We start from the raw sequence: 15,863 nt of genomic DNA on the forward strand, positions 1-15,863 counted from the left end.
CAATTCCAAGTATTTCTTTTGGCTTGAAATTTTACATTTGCATTTGCACGAACTGGGGTAGACGCTCCATATTCATGCGCCATCTTGAAATATGTTAGCTGGTAAGGGACATACAGGACATACTGCTCCGCCTTTCGCGTTTTCGCTGTCACATGATAAACTCACAAGTGCTGCTAATGCCGCTAATGGGTATCGTAGCTTCCTGGCCCCGACAAGTTTGAAGAAGGAAACATGGAGGACCACACGTATTCAAAATCCAAATTTCAGGAACAGGAGTCTTCTTCTTTACCCAGAAAAAGAAAAAGGATATTGAAAAGAGCAAGAGACCGGCTTTTTGAAGCATGAAGGCTACCATAGCTGTACTTTGAACTGCGTGGCGCGAGAGAGTTGATTGCAATATATGATCTCAACGCTAGATGGGAGAAATTCCTACACATTGGACCTTTTAATGATGAAAAATTCCACAAATTAAAGTTGCACTAATCAATGTTTTTTTATAACAATGGATCAAATTATCTGTCTGCAATTTGACAGAGAATTATCACAAACTCTGCAGTTCCCCATAGCTCTACGTTTTAACATCTTTCAGTTCATTTTTTTTGTTATGGCCCATAACAAACTTACATCTCAAAGCTCTTGTCAAACTCATTTAAAGCTGCAGCACACAGTTGGTTTTAGAAAAGAAAAAGCTGTGATAATGTTTCTGCCTATCAACAAATGGCACAGAAACAAAGTTAGTGGCTAGCTGGTAAACATAGCAAAGAAATTAGCTGCTAATGAACCAGATATGTTACTCAATAGTTGGTGGAGACTTGAGCAGAGCTGAAAGGAGAGTCAATATTGGACTTAGATTCCACAGGTAGTTCACAAGCACATGCTTCTGAATGGGATATGTAATTCTGTTGGTAGATAGCAGATTTCTTCTTTTTTTTTAGCTTCCTTAATTACCAGATGTGAAGATTTTTACATACGAGTTTTTGTGGTGTAACTGAGCACTTTTATGACTTTTTTCATACTTACAACAAACTATGACAGTAAAGTGAAAGCACATGAATAAAAACAAATGATTTTTACCACATTGAAATTTTGCAAACATGATTGCTATTCCCCTCTGGGGAGCGGGGTTGTTTGTTGCTGATTATCAAGGACTCGCAAGTGTTTAGTATGTGGACAAAGTAGCAGTCCTCACTTTCAGAGAAACAACATCTGACATGTGTTGGAGGACAAAAATCAAAAAAGCCCTGTTAGTAGTCAAATAATATTTCAGATTCAATTCATTCCACATGTTCACAGAGACAAAAAGAGAATTTCACTTCCTATATGCATCTGAACAACACATCCAGAGAAAAACAATGTTCTTTATGGATCCATATTCACCTAACAAAAATAGACTGTACTCTGGTTATGTATGTAATAATGCATGTGTGGCAGCAGCTGGAGAGAGCCGTACAGCAGCGTACATGTCCACACCTTGTCTAACCCAGGTACAGATATGGTCAGCTCTCTCCTCTCGTCAACGGCCTCAACCCTCAGTGGCATTATTTGAATCCAACTCCTTGCTGCCATGGTAACCAGAGAGCCAAGAAGAGGATGGGAAATAAATGAGAGATTGTGAGAGGGCACGACCCATACTACCTTTGACACTCTCTGGATATCCTGTTTGGTATTCTGGCTGACTGAACACTGGTCGGTGTGCTGTGATTTTATTCATTCCCCATGTGCTTTGCAATGACCCCTATACAGCTGTGGCTTCTAAGATTCAGTGATGGGCAAAGGGTGTTGCAGGATTTGTTCAGTTCCATTGTTTTACTACATTTTTACATTTTGTTTGGGTGAAAGCTATTTGGCTTAAGGCTTTTGGTGGAGAAGGGAAGGCTAGCTGTGACACACCGGGGTTCCTCATCTGGCCTTGACCAACTGCCACTTTGCTCGTTTGAAAGCCATGATGTATCTCTCTCATGGGCGGGCCAAATTCTCTGGGCGGGCAAAGCAGAGAAAGGGGAGGTAACCTTGCTCCTTATGACCTCATAAAGAGCAAGATTCAAGATCGGCCCATCTGAGCTTTCATTTTCTCAAAGGCAGAGCAGGATACCCAGGGCTCGGCCACTGAGGGACCATAGGCAGGCTGGGGGAACGTATATTAATGTTAAAAAACCTCATAAAGTGACATTTTCATGCCATGGGACCTTTAGTATTGATGTTTATACAAGTTACATCAGTGTCATTTGTTTTGTTGGTTCAATAGGTTCTTATAACCGATAGATTGTCTAATTTTAAGCTGAACAGGTGGGTAAGAGGGGTTGCCATGAAAAACAAATCACTATCAAGGAGTGCCATGGTTTAAAACAAACAAACTTGACATGCTGACAATCAACAAAATTGACCCAAAGATTGAAGTTGCATTATGAAAATAGCTACTGTTTAATTACTGTGTTGAAGTGTTTTAGGCTGTAGTGCTCCTTTTACCTTCTTTTGCTAAGACTATTTCTGTCAACAAAGCTTACAACTGGAAAGCAACCCGCTTACATCCTCAAAATAAATGTTAGCACACATGTCTGTCACATAATGTCAGTCGTCATATTAAATCCTTACATTTTTTTTATCAGTTACCAAGCAAATGTTTTAACATGCACCTGGCCTACTTTCTTCCTTTTGTGGAGTAAGATAGGAGTTTTCCACTATTTCAAAGATATTTCTGTTTATGTGTTGACTCCCTTGAGACGACATGTCTCCACAGAACCCCCAGCCACAGTGACTTGTGATTTAATTGATTTTCTACAGACAGAATGTTTTCCCTTTCTGGGAGCTTTGATGTCTAATTTGATTATGGCAATCTGTAGACAGATCTAAAGGATTGCATTTGGAATAAAGCCATATTTCATCTGTCTGGTTTTGGGAAAATGAGGGCTGTGATTTCCGAATGCTTCTTTAGTCTGTGGCGGGCATCATATGTGAGATTAAAGACAAATACTGTCAGTAAATGATGATATATTTAAGGTTTACTTTGAAACAAATGACCACTCCTCTGCGTTCTAATGCTCAAACAGCCAAGGACACATAAACAGAAAGTGAAACGTAATAATAATCCCTCTTTGTTCAATGACAAATACACAAATTGCAGCACAGCCGTACCGTTTTTTTCCTCAGTCTCGTCCTTGGCTTCCTCCGCTGTTTCCACATGAAAGGATTGAAAGCCTCACTGCTTTTCTCTCACTCGCACCTTTCACAAAGCTGTTACCAAAGCAGCTGTGTAGAAAGAGAAGAGGACAATGTGCTGTAGAAGAGTATTGATTTATAATCAGACTTAAAAGCATGTCCAGTTGTACAGAGTGAAGGTGGGGACATGAGTTTCAGTTCTCAGCTAGAGGTTATTATCTACATGACCCGACAAAGTATACACACACTGTTCTCCCCTTAGGCTACCCTTCCCACACATAGAGTTCTCTTGAATATTTGAATTTGGATTTGTTTATTTTGCACAATAAAATCAAGACAACAGTAACACAATAAAGTAATAAAATAAAGATTGTGCAGGTGAGATTAAAGCTATAGTGCGTAGTTTCTGTCGCCCCCATGAGGAATTCTAAGTCGGTGCGTCCACATGATACAAGCCTTTTGTCATTGCGCACAGCCCCCACCCCTCCTCCACACAGTTGCTAGTAGCCAAGGAGGATACGGAGGATTAAAAAACATGATGGATGATGTTTCTCTGTAATTTGGGTGAACCAACCCTTTAGCAAATGTGGCCGTCAGAGAGTCGATGTTTCAATTACGTAATCCAAAACCTTCAATTCAATTTTATTTATAGTATCAAATCATAACAGAGTTATCTCGAGACACTTTACAGAAGGTCTAGACCGCACTCTATAATTTACAATTTACAAAGCCCCAACAATTACAGTAATTCCCTCAAGAGCAAGCATTATAAATGGCTATTGCGACAGTGGCGAGGAAAAACTCCCTCTTGGGAAGAAACCTCGGCAGACCCAGACTCTTGGTAGGCGGTGTCTGACGGGGCCGGTTGGGGGTGTGAAGGCGATAATAGTCGCATTGAAGATAGTGGAACAGTGACTTTGAAGGTAGTCGTTGTAGTTCATGTCACAGCAGGACGTTGCGGAATGAAACGTGGCGCTGCGGAGCACGGGTAGATGTATCAGACGCAGCAGGACGCGGCCGGGCGCTGAAGGGAATCGCAGAACATCTGCGATTCCTTTCAACGCCCGGCCGTGTCCTGCTGCGTTGGTATCTACAAGATAGATACCAACCTTTCATAAGGACTCTGGGGAGTAAACTCCCCAGAGCTAGGTTAGTAACAAGCAGTTCTGGGACAGGATGCATACAAAAGGAAACAAATGAAAACATTGATGAGAGGCTGTACTGGCCTGCCCCCCTCCACTCACACTATATTATTGATTATATGATCAATAAATCTGATGACTACGAAGAGAAGCAGGTGGGCCGGGTTAGGCGGACGCTGCAACTCCTCACTCCACTATAGACCCATATCTAACCTAACTATAAGCTTTATCAAAGAGGAGAGTTTTCAGTTTACTCTTAAATGAGGCGATGGTGTCTGCCCCCCTAACCCAGACTGGGAGCTGGTTCCATAGGAAAGGAGCCTGGTAGCTGAAGGCTCTGGCTCCCATTCTACTTTTGGAGACTCTAGGAACCACAAGTAACTCTGCATTCTGGGAGCGGAGTGCTCTAGTGGGACAATAAGGTACTAAGAGCTGTTCTAGATAGGATGGTGCTTGACCATTTAGGGCTTTGTAGGTCAGGAGAAGGACTTTAAAGTCAATCCTGTATTTTACAGGAAGCCAATGCAGAGAAGCTAAAACAGGAGAAATATGATCTCTTTTCTTATTTCTCGTCAGAACACGTGCTGCAGCATTCTCGATCAGCTGGAGAGTCTTAAGGGACTTATTTGAGCAACCTGACAGTAGGGAGTTACAATAGTCCAGCCTGGAAGTAACGAATGCATGGACCAGTTTTTCAGCATCGTTTTGAGACAGGATATTCCTAATTTTGGCAATGTTACGAAGATGAAAAAAGGCTGTTCTCGATGATTGTTTTAGATGGGCAATAAAGGATATATCCTGATCAAAAATAACTCCTAGATTTCTGACAGTAGTGCTGGAGGCCAGGACAACACCATCCAGAGTAGCTATATCTGTAGATAATGAAGTTCGGAGGGGTTTAGGGCCCAGCACAATAACTTCAGTTTTGTTACAGTTTAACATCAGAAAATTATAGGTCATCCAGGATTTTATATCTTTAATACATGCTTGAAGTTTAGCTAACTGACTTGTTTCGTCTGGTTTGATTGACAAGTATAATTGGGTGTCGTTTGCATAGCAGTGATAGTTAATTGAGTGTTTCCTAATGATATTACCAAGAGGAAGCATATACAAGGAGAACAAAACTGGTCCAAGCACCGAGCCCTGTGGAATGCCATGCATCACCCTCGCGTACTTAGAGGATTTATCATTAACATTAACAAATTGAGATTGATCAGAAAAATAAGACTTAAACCAGCTTAGTGCAATTCCTTTCATTCCGACTAAGTGTTCCAATCTCTGTAACAGGATTTTATGGTCAATAGTGTCAAATGCAGCACTAAGATCTAATAAAACAAGTATGGAGACAAGTCCTTTGTCTGCAGCAGTTAGAACGTCGTTAGTAATTTTCACCAGTGCCGTCTCTGTGCTATGATGCTTTCTAAATCCTGATTGAAAGTCTTCAAATAAGCTGTTGCTTTGGAGAAAATCACATAACTGATTAACAACTACTTTCTCAAGGATCTTTGAGAGAAAGGGAAGGTTAGATATAGGTCTATAGTTTGCTAAGACCTCAGGATCGAGGGTGGGTTTTTTCAGAAGAGGTTTTATCACAGCTACTTTAAATGACTGCGGTACATAACCTGTTAATAGAGACATATTGATCATATCTAGTAGAGAGGTGTTAACCACGGGTAATTCTTCTTTGAGTAAACTCGTTGGGATGGGGTCTAAGAGACAGGTAGATGGCTTTGCTGAAGATACCTTTACCATTAGTTGTTGAAGGTCTATAGGATAAAAACAGTCTAAGTAAATGTCAGGTCTAGTTGTTCTTTCTAGCAGTCCTGCGTTGAAAGGTGAACCATTAGAAGTTGAGGGCAAAAGGTGATGAATTTTATCTCTAATTGTTGTTGTAATTTTATCTTTAAAGAAGCTCATGAAGTCATCACTACTCAGAGCTAGAGGAATAGATGGCTCAGTAGAGCTGTGACTATCTGTCAGCCTGGCTACAGTGCTGAAAAGAAACCTTGGGTTGTTCTTGTTCCAAAACATCCATTACTTTATGAGTCATGTCTCTTAATCCAGATGTTGTTTCCTAATTCACATTTCCTGTTTTCTCTCATCTGCCATTCTGCTGCCAAACAACTTTGTTTCTTACCCTCACACGCAGATACAAACACATTTCTACAAGTATTTCTGGGTCACAAATGGCCAGTCTTCTTATCTCTGTTTTTTTCACAAGGTCAACAGCTGCTGGCCATAGAGCATTATCCTCAGACACTGACAGCAGCTCAAAACAGAGCCGCTGCCTCTTCCCCCATAGGGAGGCAGAGGAGGGCAAATACTGAGTGGCTCTGCATAGCAATTTGTTTTACAGTGAACTCCCTGAGATGCATTGAATAGTTACTTTTAACTTGAAAGTGTAGAGGGAATAACAGGGATTTAGGGTATGCAATAACTATTCTTCGCTGTGATTACTGTCTCTTAACATGGCCACATTGTGGTTTATGAGAGGCTAATGCAAACTTGTAACCTTGGTAACATGATTTCAGCACCGTTTTACGAGAATTCATCTGATGTTTGTCTGAAGCACAGACTGTGATTCTCAAAAGGTCTGACACTGGAATTAATTGCTTGGGCTGTCCAGTAAAATGTTTGTCCTTTCCTAGACTTGAGTCCATTTTGGATTGGCTGCCAAGTAAAGCAGCGTTTGCTGTTTTGAGGACTAATCCCTTTCTATATTTTCTGACTAAACATCCCCTCCATCAATTCACATCATTAGCCTGCAGCTGTCTAGTGTGGTCTCTCCAAACCTCCAGGGAGAACTTTGTAACAATAGTTACGACACAGCGTCAAAAAAAAAAGGGTGTTTGGGTGTGGGTGTGGGTGTGTGTGGTGGGGGTGACTCAATGGGAAATTGTCAGAGAGATTACAGATTTATTGATACAAGTTTGTTGAGTAAGATGCATCATATTTCACTGATACGCCGGGGCACAGGGAAGTGGTGAATGGGCTTATTTAATTTCCACAATTTTCACAGCAGTGCATGTTTCCAATCCTAGCAGGAGACAATTCCTCTGTGACCCACAGCCTGAGGTTTGAAGACATTAGACTAGATTCTCCTCTTCCCACTCACTCTTTCCATCCTGCAATACACCTTGAGACAGGGTGCCTATTCATGTGTAACATGCCACATCAGGAGATGCATTCTTCATGGTGTACTGTTTTAAAGGCCATATAAATTCCCACAGAGGTACATTAACCTCTCTCAACATGTATTCCTGATAATGTAAAACATACAATTTAAAGAGGAAATTAAATCTAACACACTAGGTTTCTGTCTTTTTTCAGTTTTTCTTTCCAAAATGATCATGAGCAGTTTCCCTAATAGACCCATAATGATTGCTATCCACATCTGACAATTCTTTGCCAGTGTTCAGTCAACAGAAGTCTGCGAGCTGAAAGATGGACTGACAGTGTTGATAGCTGCTGTATATTCCACCAAGAAGCCTACTGAGGAGTAATTACTGTAATTCCAAAAGGCTTACTGAAGTGTTTGGATAAGTGCAGAACTGTATAAACAGCCACTGTACATATACTGTACATTTTGAAAGCACAAGGAAAGTGATTCAGCTACAATGAGCCAGCAGACTAATTCACTGCATAATGCAGCATTTATTCAAGACATTACAAGAACCAAACCACCCATTTTTCATTTATGTACAGAGGTTTGACAACAAGTTCTCTCTCTCTCTCTCTCTCTCTCTCTCTCTCTCTCTCTCTCTCTCTCTCTCTCTCTCTCTCTCTCTCTCTCTCTCTCTCTCTCTCTCTCTCTCTCTCTCTCTCTCTCTCTCTTACACACACACACACACACACACACACAGTTTGGCAGGAGCTACAGTGCAGGCATAAGTGGAAAATGTCCTTCTCTTTGAGTTGAATGAGCGGGGTAGGGGGAGGCAGCTTTTAAAGGGGAGGCCCCTCAAGATGTCTGACATGTTTCTGCAGGACCGCAGGCCACTGGCTGGCGGAGAGCACAGGCTTGTGGTGGGCTGTTTGTCTGCGTGAAGCTGGCATGGCCTCCCGTTCCCCTGCATCTGTTCCCCATTAGCAGAGCCGAGAGTATAAAGCACGGAGCTGACAGGGGCTGGGAACACTCGAGTTCCTGCCTGGATCATGGGGTTTACTATCTGGCTCTGCGTGCTCTGCCTGCAAGCAAGCCTGCTGTCACACGCCCTCGACTGCTCAGGAGCAACACAGGGAGAGCTGTGTGTCAGTGGACAGACCGCAGACGGACAGGTAAGAGACGCACTTCTAATCGATGTGATAGTTAGGGAAGGACAGTGGTAACCAGAGGTGTTCATTATGTGTCAGTCATCTGTGCTGTTTTGACACTACAGAGGTAAATGCAGCCTGTTTAAGGCTATTTAAATGTTGTTTGCTGGAGCAAACTACATAATAACTAACCCTTCTCTCTAATGAAAGTGAAAAGAATCTGAATTATCAGCATTTTTTCCCTCAGCAAGGACGTTACAGAGCACTTTATGTAATGCAAGCTGGCAGTGAAACATCTCTAATGTTACGTTAAGTCAGTTTGATTTTAATTTTAAGAGAATAGGGTTTTAAATTTTGGAAAATTGCAGTGAATTTATAAAATAGTTTAGGCATTTTTGTCTCTTTTGTACAAGCCAAATCTCAGTTGACTCAAAGCTTAAAAAGCTTGGTCTCTAACACATCTGCCTTTTTAACCAACATTGTCTCCATGTGATTGGCATAACAATTTAGAAAGTACCTCAACAATCAGTATAATTCATGAAAAGAACAGTAATATTGAACAGGTTGTACTTTCAGTTTAGGTTTAAATGACCAGTAGCGTACTGATTTAGTTTTTACATTTTTGCTCAGACACAGTGGTCAGTGTTCTTACAGTGGTCAGAGGAAGCCAGTAACTCTGATGGAATGTAAGTTCACTCTGACTCCTTCGAAAGTGGCTGCTGTGACGATAATAGTGGTCAAGTGTGTGTGTCAGGATGGCAGCAGACTAACCAGTACAGTCTAACCCTGACCTGTGGAGACATATCATTTTTTTCTTCTAACAGAAACAAAGTCTCATTGTTATGGTTTTTACAGTCACCACACCAAAAATATACCCCTTCATGGAACAAAATCTTTCAGCTCCCTTTTTTGGCTTTTCATGTGGCTCACAGCTGTTATACTTTAAACTTGTGGTTGGCATTTTTCTGTGGACAGTCTTCATGTTCTGTCCAAAGTAATCACCCTCATCTGGACAACGGATTTTCACTCACATATGAGTTTTCATTTGGGAATTCTGTTCCATCTGAGGGAGTTTTTGTCACATTTGTGCTTTTATGCAGCAGTTATTTGTATTTTAATTACAGCATGCGCAATTGTAAATCAAATGTGGTGGGAACTAATAACCGATGCAGCATCTTTTCAGAGGCTACATTTGGTTTAGTTTCCTTGTATTTATACCAGAGTGGAATACATTAAATTACTCATTTATGGGACTCGTCAACACATAACAGCAGAAAGCCAGATGGATTGTGGCAAGTTTAAATGGAGCCTGAATTTTGCTTATTATCTCTCACACGCACACGTGCACGCACACACACACACACACACACACACACACACACACACACACACACACACACACACACACACACACACACACACACACACACACACACACACACACACACACACACACACACACACACACACACGCTGCCATGTAGGATGACTTTGGTGCTGAAGAATTATTTGTTTTGTCAAGTAATGACATAATTGTGACATTTTGTTAGACAGGACAATGTGTCATGGTTTGTCTGGGTCAGTGAACTATTTTCATACAGTAAAAATAAATGAAAACATAATCAATGTGAAGGACTGTGAAGGAATTACTAAATGGTCACATATTCATAAATTGTTTACAATGCACAGGCCAGCTTTTCAGTCATTAGCTAGTGTTTGAACTGTGAAAAGAATGGATTGAATCATGCTACAGTGTAAGAATTTCACTCTTGATCCTCTCCACCTTCACTTCTCAGTATGATGATCACGAGCAGCAGAGGGCGCTACCCTTGACTGAAGAACTGGTATGTGCCACCGTCCTGTACTCCTGTTCTACTTAAGGATATAGCTTCAGTCTGAATCCTTTAGTTCCTGTTTGCCAGGGCTACAGTTCAGATCCGATTTCACTCTGAGGGCGCCTGATTCATGGTCATAGGAATTACACAGCAGGCATAAGACAAGGGAACACTGCCCAAAGCTCATTCCACAATAATAAACCTTAAAAATAATTCAAATGTAGGTCAACCGCAATCACTGTGACACTTTAAATGCCATTGCAAATGACTGCGGGGCAAATATTTTGTAGTTGTCTACAAGTAAAAAAAGAGAAGTTATTATCCAATACTGGAAACAATTGGCAAACTGAAACTTTTCTTAATGTGACAGTCCATTTATTAGGAAAATGAGTGAATCAATAGCAGTGCTTCGTTTATCAGCAGATCAATGAGAAATGCAGGAAATGGTGGAGTCACTGACAATAATAATTTTGCAGTTTCCTCCCCTTAATGCTGGAGTTTGACTGCCTAAATGTGACAAGGACAGGACAGGATGAGATTAGATGAGAATGTGCTCCACTCAGTATCCAGCTCACATTAGACTTGATGCACTTTCCCAAACAGGGAGAGACGTGCAGGAGTTGTTTCCATCTGTGGTTGTGGATGTGGTTGTGACTGTCTTACCCTTGTAGGTTATGTTCAGACGTAAAAGACAGTTGGAGCAGAGGGGTCCCACCCACCTGAGCCACTCAGGCCTGCCTGGGTCCGTCTCCATCAAAGGCTTCCCTAACACTCTCATCCAGGTAAACCACTTCTTCTTTAGTCACACAGGACTCACAGGAGTGACGCCAAATGCGGGGGAAGGTGGGGACTGGTTTTCAGCAGTGGCTGCTGCTGCTAAAAAGTTCCTGTGACGTTTTAGTCATCCTGAATCATCTGTATATGCTGAAATACAGAAATGATCCACAGAAACCACATTATTTGTTGATAAAAGTGATAAAGAAAAAGTACCATATAAGAGCATCTGGAGGGATGTAGATGTAATATTCAAAACTCTGGGCTGGGAATTGTGTGTTATCCAAATTGTAAATCAATTAAATGGATTTAAAAAGAACACAAAGGGTATGTTCAGGATATAGCAATGTATATACTAATCCCAGTGTCCATTGTGTCTCAGGCTGATAGGTCCAGGCGGCACTTGACACCTCAAGTTGCGAATAAGAAAAAGAAGAAATCCCGCATTGGCTCCTTCTCCCTCCTTACCAACGACAAGACATCCAACCCCCTACAGGTGAGTCTCCATGACAACCCCCGAGCAAAGGAAAAGCTGGGGAAAAAAGGCCGGATATGCAGGCAGAGTTATAAGGCCACCTTACTTGGTTTTATTGGATCACTTTGGTCTACTCGCCGTTTAATCTTGTTTGTTGAAATGGCTTTTTGATATCATTCTGATAACGTCCTTTCATTTTTGCACTGGAAAATGTTCAAAATCTCTTTCAGTGTGCTGAAACAAGTTTGTGTCCTCAAATGTGAGTTGTTAAGACACTTTTCTATCTGGGATTTCACTTCCAGGTGAAAAGAGTAAGAAGACAGGTGAAGATCGAGCCACCCAAGAGGAATTCAGGTCGTTCTGGGGCTTTCTCTGTCCTGGTGAGTCCTCACATACAGTAGCGTTTATTCTCCTACACACAAACTTACGATATTCTATGAATATTTACATGACTTGTTGTGTGTTCTCAGGGCGATCCACTGAATGATGGACAGAACGACAGACCCAAAAGAAGCATAAAGAAGATGGATGCTGCAAAATAAAATGCGCTTTCTCATTGTGGCAAAGCCGGATAAGGAATGTGCACAGTAAAAATGTGTCCGAATTTTCCTAAAGAACATGTAAACACACACTGAAGATTGGTGTGAAAATCTGACAACTTCCATGTTTATTTTTGAAAGCTATCTTATTTTTATCAGCCAGTCTGCACTTACAGATACTTTTTATATACTATTTTAAGTTTCTAATATATTCCTGCATGTTATAAAATCATGAATGATCCCATATTAATATTATAGTTTGCCATTTTGTTGTAACCTATTTAATCACAGATTCCTTCTGAAGATTGGGGGTATATTTTTGCAGAAATATTTCTTGTCTTGTTGTATCGGATTTCAATAAAAGTTGAGTAGAGACATACTGTATGGTTTAAGTCTTTGAAAATTAAGCACTTTATGCTCTACTGGAGCACATTGTCACACAAAGTCTCACCCAGAATGACACGTTACATTTCCTACTCAAGGGTCTGCGAAACTGCCTAGGACTAATTCATAAAATTGAGTATCATGGGGTTTGGCATTTGTAAGTCCTCCTCAGAGATGGCAAGTGTTACATGCATGGTGCATGGTTGGCAAAGATGGCAGCAGAATAATACAGCTGGAACCTCTTTTCTATAAAAGGCCCTAATCCATTTACATTACAGCAGCCAAGGGCAAATAGCCTGGGTGTGTGAGAGAGAGAAAAAACTCTAAATGTAGTCCAGACCATCTGTTTCATCTGAGTCAAACTTTGTCTATTTAAATATCTTGTGTCATTTTTAATTCATTTGGCCGGGAATGGAAAGATAGAATATGGTCTGGACCAGAAGGTTTGTTTGAGTATTTCTGCAGGACACTGACATAAATGTGTGCACAAAATCTGATCTCTGTGGGCTGCTCTGCATCTGGGTCCATACCTATTTACAGCATTTCAGATTAAACAAATCAGAAAAACAGTGCTGTACTATAATGATTGTATGCTGGGTTAAAAATAAAAGCAGCAAAAATGACATCTAAAATTGTACTTGGGGACCACCCAAAGTGACGCCACCAGAAAAATCTGGTGTATGAGTATGAGGCAATCTGATGAGGAAAAAAGCCTTTGTAAAAGTGTAAGGCAATCCAAATGAATAGGATGACTCATCTTCTGCTCATTAACCGATCAAAGCCCTAAGCTCATGACGTAGGTAAGCAGTACTCAGTCTCATTTTAATATGGTTTTATAGACACAAACCGAGAGCAAAAGGGAAATAATAACCCAACAAAATGTTATTTATAAACTTGGCATTTTCCCTGGAGCACATAAGTGATGCTGAATATGCTTCAGCAGCTTGCTCTGGGAGAATATAGACAAGTGTAAGGTCCTGAGCTGCTGACATACCCATCAGATAACCTGGATTAGCTGGTAGCTTGGTGTTGTCTTGGTGACAAACAACCACAGGATGCCATTCGGATTTCTCAGAAAACAGTGATGCTCTGATAAGGACCAAGCGCTTATTATTCCCATTTAGAGGCAACAAGAGAAACAGCCTCAGCCCACTCCCCTGTCATCTTCATCAACACGCACGCACACAGTCTGTGACAGCTACCAGCAGGGTATCACTAACTGCCTGTACCCTTGGGCTAATGCATCCTGGGAAAACTCATAGTTGATGACCTAATGGAACGAGGCAAAAGTGTCCGAGTGTGTGCACATCAGTTGTAGACACTAAGCACACACACAAAGACACACAAACAGATCCATCCTAAAAAGCAATATTATAATTGTAGTGATATATAATATAACAGTGATATAAATGTTAAATCAAAGTTCAGACTTCAATCTGAGCATGTGTGACTGTGTGTGGTCAACACAAAGGGAATCCTTACAGCTTATTTCAGTCAATGTGGTTGGTGTAATGGTGTGTGGCATTGTTTCCGCCCTGTTTTAGGTTCAGTCATCCCCTTGAGAACAAAGCTGATGATAATCACTAGAAAGAAATTATTTGGAAGCCTTCAATCTATAGGATTGCGGTCGGAAATGGCGCAAGCAGAGTGATATGTCACAATTTCCCATAAAAGCTTCAGTCAGGTTCATATGTAGTTAGTGGCTTACAGTCAACATCCTTTTCAAGCAGCGGAAAACCCCAGCATAAGTATTAGTTTCTGTTGACAGGAGCATCTCATCCCAAACAACATGTGGAAAAAGTCAGTCACAAACAAGTTCTATGTTCTAGCAATTGTCTTTAAAGGGAGATATAGGACTAACCCTGAGTCAGGAACTACACTATGCAGAACCATCCAGTGATGAAATTCACTGTCTTTTATTTTCATCGCAATTTGAATTACAGTGTTGTTCTATTTAAAGGATAATACCAATGTATCACAAACTGGGTATTTTTGTAGCTTTGGTGATAAAATGGACTCACGGAGTTAATTGCTGAAATCAGGAGGAAAGAAAATGGCGTCAACATAGCTGAAAAAAGGGTGATGGTGTAGTGGAAGTTTCCTTTGCAGCAGGGGGAAGAGTTTTCAGAGTTAGCTGAAACTAAAACCAAATTGGGTTTTTGTATTTTATTAAAAAAGATATATTTGCAAATATAGGATCAACATGATTTCACAAAAGGCCGCAGCCCAGTGTGGAGTCAGTTTCTCAAATGAGTGAACAGAAACACCAGGCTTTTATGAATCTTCAGAGTGACAACACACACGCACTTGGCTTAGTATGACGCTACAATTTTGACAGGCAATCTGATACACGTGAAGACAATCAGAGAAATACAAGAGACATCTTGGAGCCATCTCACCTCCTCCTCCCTGTACGACTGTCATCCCCCCAGTTACAGGTAAACTGGCATGAGAAAACTAGAGATAGTTTTAGGGTGACCTTGTACCTTATTGGTTCAGGCTCACATAATGTTCCAGACTGGATGTCTCACAAAGTTAGAATCAAAATCTACATGTGGCAAATGAGATAGACTCTTTCAGCATTTGTGAGAGAATTAAAGTAGAAATAAAACACACAAATATAAGGAATTATGCTTAAAGGTCCAATATGTAATATTTATACTGTAATAAATCCAAAAATGACACCAATGCCTCATCAGATATTAAGGAAACATGTTAAACTGAAATACTATCTTTTCTGACAACAATGCTAATTTCAGTAGTTTTTCTTTTTGAAATCTACATTCCGTGACGGAATTTATGTTTTGGTCTGTGTGTTGTTATCAACGGCCCAGTTTGACAGCCAGGCCGGGTTGCCAGATATACCTGTAAAAATGTAAACCCAGCGCGCTACAGCTGTAACGGTAGTACAGCCATTAAAGCAGCAAACAAACGAACAGGATCAACGGAGATAGATTCTACATGACATAAAAAAAAAGAAAACAGCATGTTTCTAACAGTTGCGTGACCAGAGACGTAACAACCCCCTGGTAAATATTGGAGATGTATTTGAAAGATGGAGACAGCTTGGATCCCAAAAGGATGCAGAGTTGGCTTATTTTCTCCTGAACAGGTAAGCATTAGCTTCAGGCTAATTTATCACAGCTACTAGGGACGGGCATTTTTTGTCATTTCAACATTTGTGTACTCACATTCTATTATATAGCTAGAGTAACCGAGTTGGTTACTCGCAAATAAAATTGAGACATAGCCAGTACAGTGATCCCGACTGGTCCTGGCTAACGCCGCCATGCTAACCCTGCTA

General features: G+C 40.9%; 1 protein-coding gene across 6 annotated transcripts in view; it reads right to left on the bottom strand.

Annotated features, from left to right (window-relative positions):
- Positions 1 to 15,863, bottom strand: part of myripb (myosin VIIA and Rab interacting protein b) — a 146,655-nt gene that overhangs the window by 120,024 nt on the left and 10,768 nt on the right. For 4 of the 6 annotated variants that reach the window (XM_028568852.1, XM_028568851.1, XM_028568850.1 and 1 more), the window contains exon 2: positions 3,133 to 3,246. The exons of 1 other annotated variant lie outside the window; for it this stretch is intronic. In XM_028568852.1, coding sequence (XP_028424653.1) covers positions 3,133 to 3,180 — 48 coding nt within the window. In that variant the 5' untranslated portion in view covers positions 3,181 to 3,246. Of the gene's footprint in view, positions 1 to 3,132; positions 3,247 to 15,863 lie in introns of those variants that run through there. One more of the 6 variants, XM_028568855.1, reaches the window with a different exon arrangement.

This window comes from Perca flavescens, chromosome 22 (assembly GCF_004354835.1).
Source record: "Perca flavescens isolate YP-PL-M2 chromosome 22, PFLA_1.0, whole genome shotgun sequence".
Taxonomy (NCBI): domain Eukaryota; kingdom Metazoa; phylum Chordata; class Actinopteri; order Perciformes; family Percidae; genus Perca; species Perca flavescens.